Here is a 15,919-nt window from a genome sequence, read left to right as displayed (position 1 = left end):
TTTATTTGTTTGTTTAATATTTGTTAATTTATTCATATGTGTTCATTATTGTGTGTTCATTTGGAAAGGGGCTTGAGAGGCTGTATCAATATTCCTCAGCAAATAAATATTAGTGTTTATTTATGTAAGATATGATCCAGAATGCCAATTATGAAGTTTGGTTTGTTCAACGAAATATTATAACTCAGGCGCTGTCATAGCATTTTGATAATAAAAGAATGTCGTTATTTTGAGCTCTGATCTACTGTGAACTATAGTACAATTTCTGTTGAAAATGTGTAAAAGCAGGTGTGGAAATAGAGGCACTAATGAAATGTGATGAGGTGTTAGTGAATGTGAAATGTGAATCCTTTGCTATAGTTTTACACTAAAGATGGAGGATCTTGTGTGAAAGCAATTTTCTCATTATTTTAATTTACTAAATTCACTATTTTTTTTGGATTGAAAAAAGAATCCAAAGGTGATTAAAGGTGACTGTAACCGTGTCTCTTGTAATGAGTAAACCCCATGAATGGCTGCAACAATTTGAAGAAATGCATAAGATCAAACAATACCAACTTTTTTTTGAGATCAGTATAATATGTCCTTCCTTTGGCTTACAGTGTCAGCCAGCCCTAATCTGCGCTGATCTCACTGCCTTCTCATCCTTCAGTCCTCCGTACGTCTGCAGTATGGATTTCTCCGCCTGCAGACCTCACTCGTCCACATTAAGCAGTTTTGTCAGGGATAACGTAATGACCCCAGTCATTCACACAGGATTTGGAACGAGATAAAATGGGAGGATGTAATCCCGGTCCGTCCCTATCTCCATCTCTGCTTGTGCGCCGAAATGCAGCCTCAAACGCAGCCTCAGAAACACAGCGCCGCTCCAGAGCCTGTTTGATATTCTCACCTCAGGAGGGTCGGCCAATCAGGGAGCTGCTAGGGCTGCAGCGGTGGGGAGCAGGCTGGTGACCCCTCGGCCCTCTGGGCCGATCCAGTGCGCCTCTCCCGCCGGGAGGAGAAGCCATCCCATAATCCCCCACGCGACTCTGCCCGGGCCTCGCCTTCAAAGAGGATTTGAGCTATCTGGAGAAATGCTTAGAAGTGCTTTTGTAGACAAACGGCCTTCCCAAACCCCCTTACCCCGGGGGCCCGGGAGCGGAGGAGGGCACGGAGCAGGCCAGCCCCGATGAAAACCTGCCTTCTCCCGGTCACTGACAGGCCTTCTGCTGCCGCCAGGGTCCTCAGCATCGTTTTTCAGCCCTTTGAGTTACAGAGATGCAGAGATTTCACTAAATAATAAGGGACCCAGGCCATCATTCATGACATGTCCATACTTTTGTTTAAAATGGGACTACAGACTCAAATGTCATGACAATTCTGATGTATGTTCCTGTAAAGCATTGACAACTGGTGAAGTGAAAAGCGTTCTACAAGTAACATTAATTATTATTATTATTATTATTATTATTATTATTATTATTATTATTCTTTGGCTTATTATTTCACAAACCCTCTGTGTGGAAAAGGTGGGGGGTTAAAATTCTCCACTACCCGTGTGACACAGGAAGTTAGTTTTTATTTTGAGCCTCTAGTTTAGACGTGCTGGGAGCTTACAAAACATTGTGTGGGGTTCTTTTTTATGAGAAAAGCTTTGCGATAACTAAGCGCTGAACTGCGGGCAGCAGAGCATGGAGGTTGAGAGCCAGGAGAGTGTGGAATAATTGACTGCAGGACTCAGATCTGCGGTCTGCTGGCAGCTTGATGTATCGTCCTAATCTGATTCCTCCGCCAAGGCCTGCCCTCGCACTGGGGCCGCAGGGGGGATTTGGGCAACAAGTGCAACCATTTGCCTGGGGATAAGTGTGCAGGGAGCGTGTGGAAGTCCAGAAGGTGGCAGCTCTAAGCCCATAGCATTGCATGAGGGGCCTGCAGGGGGCAAGATTGTGGCAGGGGATAAGATGTGAGAGAGTGAGAGAGTGCACGCTCTGTGCATGTGTGTCTGTGTGTGGCTGTGTGTGGCTGTATGTGTCTGTATGAGTGACCACACGCTGTGTGTGTGTGAGTTTGTGTGTGTGTGTGTGTGTGTGTGTGTGTGTGTTTGTGAGTCGACTCATTCTACATAGTGGTAGCTGGTACTCAAACTTTGCTAAATACTCTTCTTCCCCACTACAGGTACTGACTCTGTGTCCTGCACTACACACAGGCGTTTGTGTGTGTATGTGTTGCAGGTGATCCTGTCCATAGAGGAGGGCTACCGCCTGCCGTGTGTGTGTGTGTGTGTGTATGTGTGTGTGTGTGTGTGTGTGTGTTTGTGTGTGTGTGTGTGCATGCACCCTGCACTACCCACAGGCTGAGGTGTTTGTGTTTGTGTGTGTGTGTGTGTGTGTGTGTGTGCCCTGCACTACACACAGGCTGAGGTGTTTGTGTGTGTGTGTGTGTGTGTGTGTGTGCCCTGCACTACACACAGGCTGAGGTGTTTGTGTGTGTGTGTGTGTGCCCTGCACTACACACAGGCTGAGGTGTGTGTGTGTATGTGTTGCAGGTGATCCTGTCCATAGAGGAGGGCTACCGCCTGCCGGCGCCCATGGGCTGCCCCGTGGCCCTGCACCAGCTCATGCTGCACTGCTGGCAGAAGGAGCGGGGCCACCGGCCCAAGTTCACCGACATCGTCAGCTTCCTGGACAAGCTCATCCGCAACCCCAGCAGCCTGCTCACGCTGGTGGAGGACATCCAGGGGTAGGCCCGGCCCGCCTCTCTCTAAACCCCCACAGGAGAACACCCCACCTCTCTCTAAACCCCCACATGAGAACAGTCCACCTCTCTCTAAACCGCCAGAGAACACCCCACCTCTCTCTAAACCCCCACAGGAGAACAGCCCACCTCTCTCTAAACCCCCACAGGAGAACAGCCCACCTCCCTGCAGCTGTATCATAGCAACATGCGAATGTTTCATGGCGACAGGCTGCTCGGCCCATCAGAGCTCCTCAGATCGGTTTGCTTGTCTGCTTGTTTTGCTTTAATTTCACGCGGTTTCCAGCGGAGCGTGAAGCACTGACTACAACATCCCAAGGGCCTTGGAGTCTGCTGTACTCATTTATCTATTTCTGCAGTTTATTTAACAGGGACAGTGCACATAGAGCTCATATTCATTAGGCATCCATGTCAGGTCAGAGGAATTGTATCATCAGGGAAATACAATGCAACAATACATAGCATTATTAAAATCATTAAGAAATCCCCATAGAAAAGCAGTGAAATATAAAACTACAATGAGAAATATATTGGGTCACTGCCACAAGTGCATTGTTAGGATTACAAACATTTTGCAGTTCCTTGCTCAACAAACTAAGCCCTGGACAACCCCTTCTGAAGGTTATTCAGATGTTAAGGCTCTCTAATTAGGCCTTCAGAGAGATGTTAATTAAGTAAATAAATCCAAATAAAAATACTTAATTATACATACAGCAAGTGAATACTTTCAAAAGGTTCTGTGAACTGGCTTGTGGGTTGTGGCCCTGGACCAGGCCTATGGACATCTGTTCCCAAGATCCTCTTTGAAGAACACACAGACTTCCCGGCCATTGAACGCTGTTCGCCGAGTGAACTTGTGGTGTTTTAGGTGTCCATCATTTCTACATGTCGATACAGTTCTACAGTATCTATAAAACAATAATACGATCGGGGATTGTGGGAAATGCAATGCCAAGGCATGAACGTTGCAGTACAATAGCTTTGGCAGAAAGGAAATTCAGAAACATTACATAAATCAATAAAGAAGAACTGAGTGTTTTGTATCAGTTAACTATAAGTGTGAGCAGCATGTATAAAAATGCGTTTATCTCGTTTACTCTGGAGAATGGAGCTGTCTGGCTAGCGAACGTAATGGGAAGAAGAAATGACCCAATAGTGACCCAGCCACTGTGTCCGAACAGATTACCCGAATCCCCTGGAGAGGTCCCCGAGTACCCTCTCTTCATCTCCATCGGTGATTGGCTGGACTCCATTAAGATGAGCCAATACAAGAACAACTTCATGGCCGCCGGCTTCACCACGCTGGACTCGATTTCCACCATGAACATTGAGTGAGTGGGATCAGTTCGCAAACCACAACATTGGTAACGCTCACCCTATTCCAATACGAGCATACGGGTGTGAATGCTTTACGTACTTTTTGAGCCGTGTTTGTGTGCTCCGTGTGTGTTCTTCCAGAGATATCCGGCGGATCGGGATAACGCTGATCGGGCACCAGAGACGGATAGTGAGCAGCATACAGACACTACGGCTGCAGTTGCTCCACGTGCAGGAGAAGGGGTTTCATGTATGAGGCAGACGGCTGGACCAACAGACAGACAGACAGACAGCACTAGCCTGTGCCTCAGACATCTACCCAACAAGCAGACTCCCTTTCCTAGCTGCAAGGCCTCACCTTAACTTCCAGCTACAAACTGGCATTCTTTCACTTCCAACCAATAAACTCAATAATCAACTTTTTTTTTTTCTTCCTTTTTTTTTTTTTTTTTTTAAAGCAACTGCTTCTGCCGGAAATGGAGATTGGACTTCTACTGACTGTGCTTCCCAAACGGACTCTGAGAGCCGAGTTGCAGCAGCAGCCTATATTTCGATATGCAGCAACAGTATCAGTGTTTAGAGATGTATGGTAGATTTGGGGACATGAGCTACGATTATTTCTCCATGTTTTGTGACCATGTAGCTGCTATCGGATGTGCGATCAAAGGATTGCGCTTAATATATTAATTATTTCATGGTTTGATAAGTAAATGTCATTAAGTATTCTCGTTAATTTATTGACCTTTCTTCCAGGATATCTGGTTTGCTAATACTTGAAAATTACGAAGAGCCAATTTTGAAGTACAAATTGCTGAATGTTATCAACTTTTAAGTGTATAATCCATTTACCAATTATTATCTTAACCTGATATTTATATACATATGTGAAGTCCTGTATGTGAAAAGCCCTAGTAAATTTGGAGTTTATTTCCTTATTCAATTACAGCATTCTTTAAGTCAGCAATATATGCAGTTATATGAGAAAGGGAAATGACACGCTCCAGAGCAGAGTACATGTTCTTTTTTAACGACAGACTTTAAATGTACAACTAAATCCACCTCAGGCAATTGAGTTTGAAGACATCTGTGCAGTGCAAAAATGCAGCTGTGAAGGTCTGCTTCGTCCTGGTAGATGTTGGATAACATAAATATCTGTGACACTGGATGTTTATAGGATCCCTGGAATTGGGGTCCAGTGTGTGCTGTGGGCCTGGGAGTGTTCATATAGCGTCCTGCCTGCCCGGAAAGCATAAGAGGTGTGGTGCTGTTTGGGGTGTTAGCCGCCACCAGTTTCCACAGATACAGTAATGAATTGGTAATGAAGCTTCTACATTAGCCGGACCATCCTGGCGCAGACTAATGTAAAGGGATGGGTTTCAGTACGCAGGTCACAACTGCGAAAACCATTAAAGAGAATTATTGAGTGAAAGCGCACCTCCGCGGGAGAGAAAGACAGCTGGCTAGAAACCTGCTTTCTGTCCAATTTAACACAGGCACATACATACACACACACAGACACAGAAGCAGCACAGTTTTTCCCCTGCACCCCTTACAGAGAGATGACACGTTTTCAGGACAGTGAGAACACTTAGACAGGGCTGCAGGTCAGGCGCTCACATAGAGAACAGCCTGGCTCTCTCTCTCTCTCTCTCTCTCTCTCTCTCTCAGAGACACATTGCAGACCCCAGAGGAGCCAGGCTCTCTCTCTCTCTCTCTCTCTCTCTCTCTCTCTCACTCTCTCTCTCACTCACTCTCAGTCAGACACACTGCAGACCCCAGAGGAGCCTGGCTCTCTCTCACAGACACACTGGAGAACCCAGAGGAGCCAGGCTCTCTCTCTCAGACACACTGGAGAACCCAGAGGAGCCTGGCCCCCCCTCACAGACACACTGCAGACCCCAGATGAGCCTGGTTCTCTCACACAGACACAGATACACTGGAGAACCCAGAGGAGCCTGGCTCTCTCACAGACACACTACAGACCACAGATGAGCCTGGCTCTCTCTCAGAGACACAGACACACTGGAGAACCCAGAGGAGCCTGGCTCTCTCACAGACACACTGCAGACCCCAGATGAGCTTGGCTCTCTCTCACAGACATAGACACACTGGAGAACCCAGAGGAGCCTGGCTCTCTCTCACAGACACACTGCAGACCCCAGATGAGCCTGACTCTCTCTCACAGACACAGACACACTGGATAACCCAGAGGAGCCTGGCTGTCTCTCACAGACACACTGCAGACCCCAGAGGAGCCTGGCTCTCTCTCACAGACACACTGGAGACCCCAGGTGGAGAGGTTGAGTAGCACACCTTACTGCTGAGCAATGGGAGGCAATTTTTGTACAAAGTACAAGTACTTATAATTCTTGTATTTTATTTTTCTATGATTTCCAAAGAGGCATTGTCGGGTCTTACAGACTATATTCGCCCGTTTATGAGGATATTTATTAGCAAATAAAAGTTAACAGTTCTGGTGGATTGTGTCTGCTTTTCTCAGTGTTTGTTCATTGTTTTATTTATACTTCTGCAACGAGAGACAAAACAACAGGGGTCAACTGCTGTGTGCTTACCTGGAGCTTAAACCTCAGGTTTAAACCCCTAGAGCACTGAACTGAATTACAAGTGGAACAGCTAATCCTTATTCACACATTTGGATATCGGTTACAGTTGATGTTGTCGCAGCTGAAATTGACCCCAGGTGTCTCAGTTTACCACCTTATACTCCTGCTTTAGCGAATGACTGACCTCGGTCGTTAACCCACTTTTTTCTTACCCGGTTTAATACTTTAGTCAATATGGAAAGGATGAATAGTTTTCAGGAGGCATACCTTATTGAAGCATAGTAATATTTTCCACCAAGATTTTATTTTTTTCTTTGAAGATGTACTGAATACAGTATATGAAGAAGCAAGAGCTGAATTGAATTGTATAGTATGGGGAAAAACAGGATGGAGAGAGCAGCTAAAGGTAAGCTTTGACAGATTGAATAAGTTTTTTCTTCTGCCACTGTGGCAATGCTCTGCAAAAGTGTAATTCAAGTGAAAGTAGACTTGTAGTGGTTCAGCCTCCATCCACACACAGTATGTGTATAAAGTTTGCAAGTTAGCAAAAATAACACTGTAAACAATGATGATTGCATGCAGGTCCAGCAGTCAGGAAAAAAAACACTTCTAGGACACATCAGGAGTAAACATTAAACAAGAATTTCTGGCTGTGGTATGTTACACACACATTATCCTTGGACTCCATGTAATCTACCAGGTAAATTGTGCTAAGAAAGTCTCAGTTGACCAGTAAGTAAAGGATGCATGTCAGGTATTATTAGGGGTCCAAGCGCAAAGTGCTGGAACCCAACTGTGATTTTCCCATTTTAATAATTATTATTTTTCTGCCCTAAAAGTGTTTGCACAAAAACAGTATATCACACAGCAATAAAACTGCAACTTAGGTTCCCATGGTCACCCACTACTCAGGTTAGAAAGATTACTGCGTTCGGCCAGATGGTGGCACCACAACGCACTTTGGTCTATAACTCTTGAACCATTGGGCTAGAGTCAAAATTATTTTTTCCCCAGATTACCTGACTCCAGACGAACCAAATAGATGCACCTGGGGAAATTTTCCACCATTTTTGATTTTGTGAAAACCATCTCTTCAGCCAAATGCTGCTTGGGACCCATTAATTACCCCTTGTGGATATATTTATTAATTATTATTATTATTATTGTTGTTGTTGTTGTTGTCGGAGTTATACCACTATGCCATGGCATCTGTAATTCAGATTTGGTTTGGCTTTCTGTGATGTAGTGGCTACATTAGTGCCTAGGGATCAGGTCCTGGAGGGCCAATAACTGCTGGTTTTCCACCCTCCCTCTACCTGGGAGTCAGAAGATGGTCTGGTCCAGGGGTCAGCAACCCTGGTCCTGGAGAGCCGCAGGGTGTGCTGGTTTTTATTTTCGCCTTAATACCAGCAACCGATTCAGACCCAAGAAACCAGGTGAGGCGAGTTAACTGTGTGATCGATTGCATTAATTGATCAATTAAGTGCAGAGTAACAACGAAAGCCAGCGTACCCTGCGGCTCTCCAGGACCAGGGTTGCCGACCCCTGGTCTGGTCAACGAGTAGCAAAAGTTACCCAAAAAAACAGGAAAACAAACAGGGCTGGATTTGGATTTGAGAACCAGAGTTGATGGTCCCTGGCATTGTGGGAGAGGGGTTATTTTGATTCAAAATGTTGTGCTGGGACAATGGTGCATCGCAACTTGGAGAATGTCAGACTTTTTCAGATTACAGATGTTTAGATAATGACATTTTGAATCTTATATTCTTAGCTTTTTAATTAAGCCTAGGCAAACTATAAGTATGTGTAATATTATAACTACACATCATTGAACTGGAGAAATGCAAACCCGAGGAAACACGTCTATTTCCAGTGGTGGCAAACTCCCTATAATATCCTAACTTTGAATGCTTTACTGTAGCTACTGTACTCAAGTCTTGTTCCCATGCTCTTCAATACTCGCCTCCAACCATGTCTAGCCATTATTCTCCAGAGGGTGGCGCTGTTCAGCCTATGGCGAGTGCTAAAAATAAGAAAATATGCGTCTCTTAGCAACACAGACTAACTATTTCACATTGCTTGAGACTCCTACTTGCTTTTCTACGTGCCCAAGCGGGGTGAAATTACCAAAGACCAAAATAATACAATATGCGCTTTGAAGACCGTTTATCAGATTGTCTGACATATTCACGGACCTAGTCTAAGCGGCGACTTGTTTGTTGGGGATATAGATTATATTGGAATCAAGACGGAGAGGTCCCATTTTTCTACCGTTTGAAGAGGCCTTGGCTATCTTGGTAAATTACTTGGATAAGTGTTTCTTGAAAAATCGTGGATTGTTGAGACTGAGCCGGGTAAGTTGGCTAACATATTAGTTCAGCTAAGGACGCATACATTAAATGCAGATATTGAAAAAGTGGCTAGCTAAGGTTACCTAGCCTAACGTTAATGCGGATTAGAGGCTAGCTAAGGTTGCGACTCACTTATTCTAGCTAGCTGATTATTCAACAACATCGCTTTATTAGCGAAGTTATACATATGGAGTCATTATAGAATTAGCGAGCTATGTGTTATACTAGGTAATTTAGCTAGCTGAGCTGGCTAACATAGCTAGTAGCTAACAATCAATAATGAATATCGCTAACTGTCATTTAGGAACGCACTGGAGTCGCATCACTATTTTGCAAACTAGCTAGCTAATGTACGTTCACTCTTGCTCATTTTAGAGAATAAAGATGTAACGTTATTGGGCATGCCAAACACTAGCTATTTACTAATATGGATGCTAACATTTGGACGGTGACAGGAAAACAAACTGCACGATTTATGTAACTGTTATGAAAACACATGTTCGATAAATGGCGAATTGCCTTGGTTGTCCCGTTTCTCACTTGGTTAGCTAAGGTGAATGAGTGTATCTCCGCCTCCGGTCAGTTCCCGGCACGGGTTTTCCTCAGGACGAATCATCATGGAGTTAAAAACATTTACGTTAACTAATACACCTTAATCGGATTATGCTAAATTGACAAACTGGAAAACAGCCTATCTGGTCGCTTCCTTTACGGTTCGATGTTTTAGTTACCTAGCAACAAAGCCTTTTAACTTGAACATGCTGCTGTTAATACCCGTTTTCTCAATTTGATGTTAAGTGGTCGTAAAGGGATAGAGACGGTTAGCCATTTTGGTTTGCAATGTGCACACACTATCCAGTGTCCACTGTGTGCTGCTTTGAACAGGACCAGCCCAGAGAAAGGCGATGGGGCTGTTGGACAAGTTAGCAGGATGGCTGGGGCTGAAGAAGAAGGAGGTGAACGTGCTGTGTCTGGGTCTGGACAACAGCGGGAAAACCACAATAATCAATAAACTCAAACCATCCAACGTAAGTCGCAGGTCTTTCTCACAAGTCTGGGTATAAAATCGCTTGTCTTCCAACACCCTTAAAATCTGCAATTGGTCAATTATTTTGCGTCTGACACAACCTCTTGAGTATCACGATACACTGCTTATTAAGTGTGTCTGTGACTTAGTTTCGTCATAAATTATAGAAAATGTTGGCCAAAGGGGTGAAACGTCATCAGCTCCAGGGTGGGTATTGTAAGCGTCCCTCCAGATGGAAAGCTTTAGGAACCCCTGAACCTAAAATCAGCAAGGCCGTGGCGTAAAGCTGAATCTGTGTGAACTCTGTTGCTCATCATCTTCATTGTCGGATAAAAATGAACACATCGCCATTTAAATCAGTAGGGTCTGCAGTATTTACAGATAACTGTAGGTCAAGTTCAACAGCTTTTTCTTTTGGATTATTCCCACTAATTAAATGCATCCCTAGTTTGCAGTTTTGTGCATCACTGTATTGTGATGTTGGAGATTGGTTATTGCAGAACATTATCTTCAGTCAACATAGAGTTTGCACACAATGGATAACACCTTTTTCCATATTCGTATTTTCATTCATGAACATCCACCACAAGAATGTGCTTCAGATGGTCGATGTTGCAGCCAGATTAAGGCGTAACATTATCCAATTCCAGGCTGATTTACATTAAATTCCTATTCCCATTATGTTCATTTTCAATCTGTATGGAAATCAGACACAATAATGAAAAGAAACAAAAAAACCTTCTGTGTGTACACCTTCATGCATAATATAAGAAAATGAAGTGTGTGGGGGATTCTGAAACTGTTCAGGCTGCAAGGTTAATACTGTTCCAGTAGGTTATTGTAGGTTTCAGTTGGCAATCAGTACAGTGGGAGTGTTTCTTTTTTTCATATTAAAGCTATTCAGTAAATAAATGGGCATTATAAATATCAGTCACAATACATACTAAATGTATATAAATTGTGTTTATTTCACTTGCAGGCGCAGACACAAGATATTGTCCCAACAATCGGCTTCAGCATAGAGAAGTTCAAGACATCGAGGTACTGCTTTTATATAGATATAATATATATATATAAAAACGCCTCACAGCAAGGAGGTCCTGGGTTCGAATCCCCGTCGGCTGGGGCCTCTCTGTGCGGAGTTTGCATGTTCTCCCCGTGTCTGCGTGGGTTTCCTCCGGGTACTCCGGTTTCCTCCCACAGTCCAAAGACATGCACGTTAGGCTGATTGGAGAGTCTAAATTCCCCGTAGGTATGAGTGTGTGAGTGAATGGTGTGTGTGCCCTGAGATAGACTGGCGACCTGTCCAGGGTGTATTCCTGCCTTTCGCCCAATGTATGCTGGGATAGGCTCCAGCCCCCCTGCGACCCTGTTCAGGATAAGCGGGTTCAGATAATGGATGGATGGATGGATATATATAAAAATCCAAGTTATCTAGATGCTTGTGGAATTGTTAACATTGTTTTTTTTTTTCTGTGCAGTGAGACTTTTGAAGCGATGTACATTTGCAGTGCTGTGTTCTGTGCTCCCTGTTTTCTGCAGTTTGTGCTTCACGGTCTTTGACATGTCGGGCCAGGGCAGGTACCGGAACCTGTGGGAGCATTACTACAGGTAGGTTTGCTGTACCTCCAGGTGAAGTGAATGTTTGCCTTGTTGACCTGCAGCCGGAGTCCCTTCTTCAGTTTCTAAAACTAGACCCAGTAACAAAGAGAGCCAAAGGCTCTTTCGTTTTATTAAACTTAACAATTTGTCTTGAAAACATAAAGGGTTTAGGGAAATTTAGTATTTATCTTAAAATGTCATAGCCTGTCAACATGAACCTTTCTTATCCATCATTTTTTGTTACATTTCTCTACTGTCCTATTACTAAATTAAAATGAATGTGGAGAAGTCCGTGTTGAGCTAACCTGCAGATTATTAATGATGTGGCAAGAGTGTGGGTGCGTTTTACTGTCGGACATTTTGTGCCTGAGCTGAGCAAACTGTCCTCTCCGCAGAGAGGGCCAGGCCATTATATTTGTCATTGACAGCGGAGACAAGCTGAGAATGGTTGTTGCCAAAGAAGAACTTGACACACTCCTAAATCATCCAGGTAATAAAACTCTTGTTCAATCCTGTGAATCAAGATTCACTGTCCAACCTTTTTTTCTATTAACTTAATTTATTTACTGCCGTTTATGATATTCTATATCAACTGGATTTTATCTTCACTGCAAAGGGAGTAAATGCACCAAGTGGTATGATTTTATGCATCTAAATGTGATTCGGATAGCAGATATGAATCTCGTACTGCCATAATTGTACACCAGAGAGTGTTTCCTGCTAAAATGAGGTTTTTAATAAAATCTTTGCTTGTGTATTTATAAGCTTATTTGAGCATGTAGCAAGAATTTTACTGTCTACTCTTGACTTGCTTTTTTTCCAGTTTAATTTGTCTATAAATCACTTCATTACAGACCCCCCTGTACCTCTCAACTTTATTGGTTTTCGTATTGAGCAAATAGAAACGTCTGTTTATTGTTGTCATTTTCCAAGACAAATTCCAAATACATCCCAGTGTACAACCAATTAGGATTTTGCGGGTAATCCAATTTGACAACGCTTGTGAAGGGAGATTGCAGTGGTTACCGGACAGCTCACTGAACTCCCTGCTTGACTGTGCTCTCTTATCTCCCGTGCAGATATTAAACACAGAAGAATGCCGATTTTGTTCTTTGCAAACAAAATGGATCTTCGCGAAGCGCTGTCTTCGGTGAAGGTTTCCCAGCTTCTCTGTCTGGAAAACATCAAAGACAAACCCTGGCACATCTGGTTGGTGGCAACCTTTCTGCTTTTAGCCAGACCGCGTTAGGCTGCTTTTACCCAGCACAGATTGTAGATTTGCAGTCTTAATGTTTAAGACACCAGTCGGATTTGGGCTGGAAAAGACCGAACGACAAGCAGGGCTGTGGTCAGGTTACCTCCTGCAATAGATTCAGAACTTTCAAGCCGTCTTCAAATGAAGTAATTTCCCAAGTTTACATTCACAAATTGCAAATTGATATATTTTTTAAAAGAAGTGAGTTAAAAGTGATGTCTAATAACGGGGGGAAATGTTTTGTGGTAGAGAAAATGACTGGCAGCTCTTCTGTTTCAGTGCCAGTGATGCAGTGAAAGGTGAAGGCTTGCAGGAAGGCGTAGACTGGCTACAAGGTACAGTGGGTCACACTGATCATATGGCCGAATGCTATCACTGACGATGCCACTCATCTCTTTACAGTCTTGCTCGATGCATGTGTGGCTTGTAATGCATGGCAATTTGTTTTGTTTGTTGCAATCATTAAATATAATTTTGACTTCTGTTTTGTTTCATCACATCCATAGAACAAATTACACTGTAAGTATGAGAAGTGTTTGCCTGTGGTGTTGTAGTGGTTTGTAGTTATGTCTGTTAGAGTTTTTGCTACTTTCTGTGATTTGTGCGTTTTATTGTTGTACCATTATACCATTATAACATCTTCATTTTTTGCTGTCATAAGTTTCAACAACAAAAAGCTGTATTTCAGAAAAGCCAATATGCTAAACTCAAATTTAGCATTGTTTGCACACCTTAACCAAGTGACTCTCCTGTTTCAGAACTCTTATTTTGACAATTATATTCAAGTTCTACTGCACAAACCTGCACTGAATTCCAGTATTTTTAGTATTCAATAAAGCTGAGTATACAAAGTATGCACACATATCAGATAAAAATTATATCGAAAGCAGGTGCTTTCACACAAGTGTGGTTAATGAAGCAATTAAATTGAGTTCTTGTATAACCCCGGGCATGCCCAGTTCAATTGTTATGGCTAGAAGAGATCTCTGTGACTTTTGAAAGTGGATGGTTGCTAGGACACATCTGGTAGGAGCCTCTGTAACTAAGACTAACAGACTTGCCTTATGTTCTCAGAGACACAGGGGCCAAGGTGATGTTAGCATGGAAGCCCAAGCGACTAATACCATCAGCTAGGGGCGTCTGTCTGAAAGTATATACTACATCTCTCAGGTGTTATTAAAAATCAATCTGTATTTGTGCTTCCTACAGATCAGATCAAAACAATGAGAACGTGAGAGGTTAAGAGGACAGGAGCTGTGTTGGTGTGACACAAGCGCAGCAAGCACAGTTCCTGCACGCCCAGTGTGAGGCTTTCCGGAGGAAGCAGATTTGGCATGACCTATGACCCCCCTTGTCCGCCTGGATCGATGGCTGGCTGTAGTGACCAGAGCTGGGGAAGGGAGATGCTGAAGACGGGGGGAGGCTTGACTATGGTTCTTAACTTCTTTCCTTCTTTGGACTGTGCACAGATAAACTGCTACATCCGCGGGCTGCTAAAACGGGTGCTGTTCATGCTTTTTTGTTAATGCCAAATTTTGGCACCCAAAATCAAGAAGATCTAGCCAGATTTATTTTTGTACCAATTTATCACTTTTAAATGGTACACTTTTACTTTTAGTAAAATTAGTATCAGTTGAATGTCTCATAGCTGAAACAGAAATTAACGTCAGACATTACTCTTACTGGTTTATGGATATATTTATGTGAGATTATCTGCAAAGTGTTTGTTTATTCATAGGGCAGTATACCGGTGCCTTATTTACTGTTATTTTTCCCCCTGCTCACACTCAAAATTAATTGGCTGTTTATAATGCACGGAAAGCAAATTCCCTACAAGGTTATAGAAGACAATAAAAAGTAATGTGAAAGGTAATTATGAAAAAATAATTTAAAAATTGAATGGTATGTGGATAAGAGCCCCGAAGATGAAGTTAACACAGCTGCCATTGGAGTTGAGGGTGAACTGCGGTTTATCACTGTTACTGTAGGTTTTACATTTTTTCTAGCTGGCAAGCACTCCGTGTTACTGGTAAACCCTGTGTTCGGTTCCCTCGTTTGCCTGTATACATCAACAGTTCTGTTGTGTAACATGTAAAATAGGCCCCAAGGTGTGCATGCGGTGTAAAATGGCCTCGATGACTAGGCACACCTTCATTCAAGATTGGCATCTCGTCCAGATCTGCGTTTCTTCATTGAACCACAGACCTGATCATAAAGGGCAGCTTGGGCATAACTACCATCTTGGCAGCCATGTTAGGCTGCGAATCTTTTTCAGCGCTTGGCGCCACCAGCATGAACGTTGAACAAGATTGTGATTTGCTTCAGAGGGCTTTCTTTGTTGTTCCACATTGCATCACTGGGCAGAGCTGTAATATATCCTAATATTGTGTAGAACAGCAAAGTTTTATGTCCTGTTTTTACTGTACTGGGAAGGGAGTTATTGGCCACTTCTATTTCCCCTGTAGAATAACACTTTTGGCGTGTACAAATTTCACTGTGCTGTAATATCTGACTAAGTTCATCAGTCATTTCTCTCTCTGCGGATTAGCTTGGCCTTGCTCGACCAACCGTGTTCCGACACCGGTCACCTGGACCTACTAGGGTTGCAAGGCCACCGCAAATCTGCCCATTTCTATTTATTCTTCATACATTCCCTTTTAATCACAGACACAGTTTTAAAAAGGCACCATGGTGTTGCCCAACCAAACTGTTTGCAGCTTAAACTAGTAAAAACCCAACTTGTGATGATATGAATGTCACCACCTTGTAATTCCTGTGATGTTTGTAGACGATCAAGTAAAGAATTACGATCTTGGTATGGACTTGTCTGATTTCCTCACTCAAAGCTCTGCTCGCTCATTACTGTCGCATTTAGCTGGTCGGTTCTACAGTTGGCTCCCTCTGGAGCCTCGAGACCACCATCTCACCCGATTGTACTTGGAATTATCTGAAAGTCTGCGCTGTTGGGACCAACATGGCGGCGGGATATGGTGATTAAAGAACAGGAGAAAGGGTTAAAGAGAACACACAATAACGTGAGCTCAGTGAGCATGCTCAGTTCACTGGC

The 15,919-nt window shown here is 43.4% G+C and overlaps 2 protein-coding genes across 2 annotated transcripts in view; both read left to right on the top strand.

The window, feature by feature from the left end:
* Window positions 1-6,532, top strand: part of epha6 (eph receptor A6) — a 221,575-nt gene extending 215,043 nt beyond the window's left edge. Inside the window, exons 15-17 of the mRNA XM_061225681.1 lie at window positions 2,528-2,721; window positions 3,918-4,067; window positions 4,195-6,532. Coding sequence (XP_061081665.1) covers window positions 2,528-2,721; window positions 3,918-4,067; window positions 4,195-4,309 — 459 coding nt within the window. The 3' untranslated portion in view covers window positions 4,310-6,532. The remainder of the gene's footprint in view (window positions 1-2,527; window positions 2,722-3,917; window positions 4,068-4,194) is intronic.
* Window positions 6,533-8,677: 2,145 nt separating this feature from the next.
* Window positions 8,678-15,667, top strand: arl6 (ADP-ribosylation factor-like 6). The gene is made up of 8 exons (XM_061226525.1): window positions 8,678-8,971; window positions 9,854-9,996; window positions 10,975-11,036; window positions 11,538-11,606; window positions 11,993-12,087; window positions 12,677-12,806; window positions 13,132-13,187; window positions 14,062-15,667. Exons 2-8 carry the CDS (start codon window positions 9,874-9,876, stop codon window positions 14,085-14,087), a joined length of 561 nt encoding a protein of 186 aa, XP_061082509.1. The 5' UTR covers window positions 8,678-8,971; window positions 9,854-9,873; the 3' UTR covers window positions 14,088-15,667.
* Window positions 15,668-15,919: the final 252 nt, after the last annotated feature.

Source organism: Conger conger, chromosome 17 (genome assembly GCF_963514075.1).
Source record: "Conger conger chromosome 17, fConCon1.1, whole genome shotgun sequence".
Classification (NCBI taxonomy): domain Eukaryota; kingdom Metazoa; phylum Chordata; class Actinopteri; order Anguilliformes; family Congridae; genus Conger; species Conger conger.
Note: the sequence above shows the minus strand (reverse complement) of the source record. Positions and strands in the feature narration are given on the sequence as shown.

Coding starts and splice junctions, on each gene's coding strand:
- arl6 (XM_061226525.1), top strand. CDS start 9,874: ATGGGGCTGTTGGACAAGTTAGCAGGATGGCTGGGGCTGAAGAAGAAG. Junction 11,037..11,537: donor GAGAAGTTCAAGACATCGAG/GTACTGCTTTTA, acceptor TGTTTTCTGCAG/TTTGTGCTTCACGGTCTTTG. Junction 13,188..14,061: donor AGGCGTAGACTGGCTACAAG/GTACAGTGGGTC, acceptor TGCTTCCTACAG/ATCAGATCAAAACAATGAGA.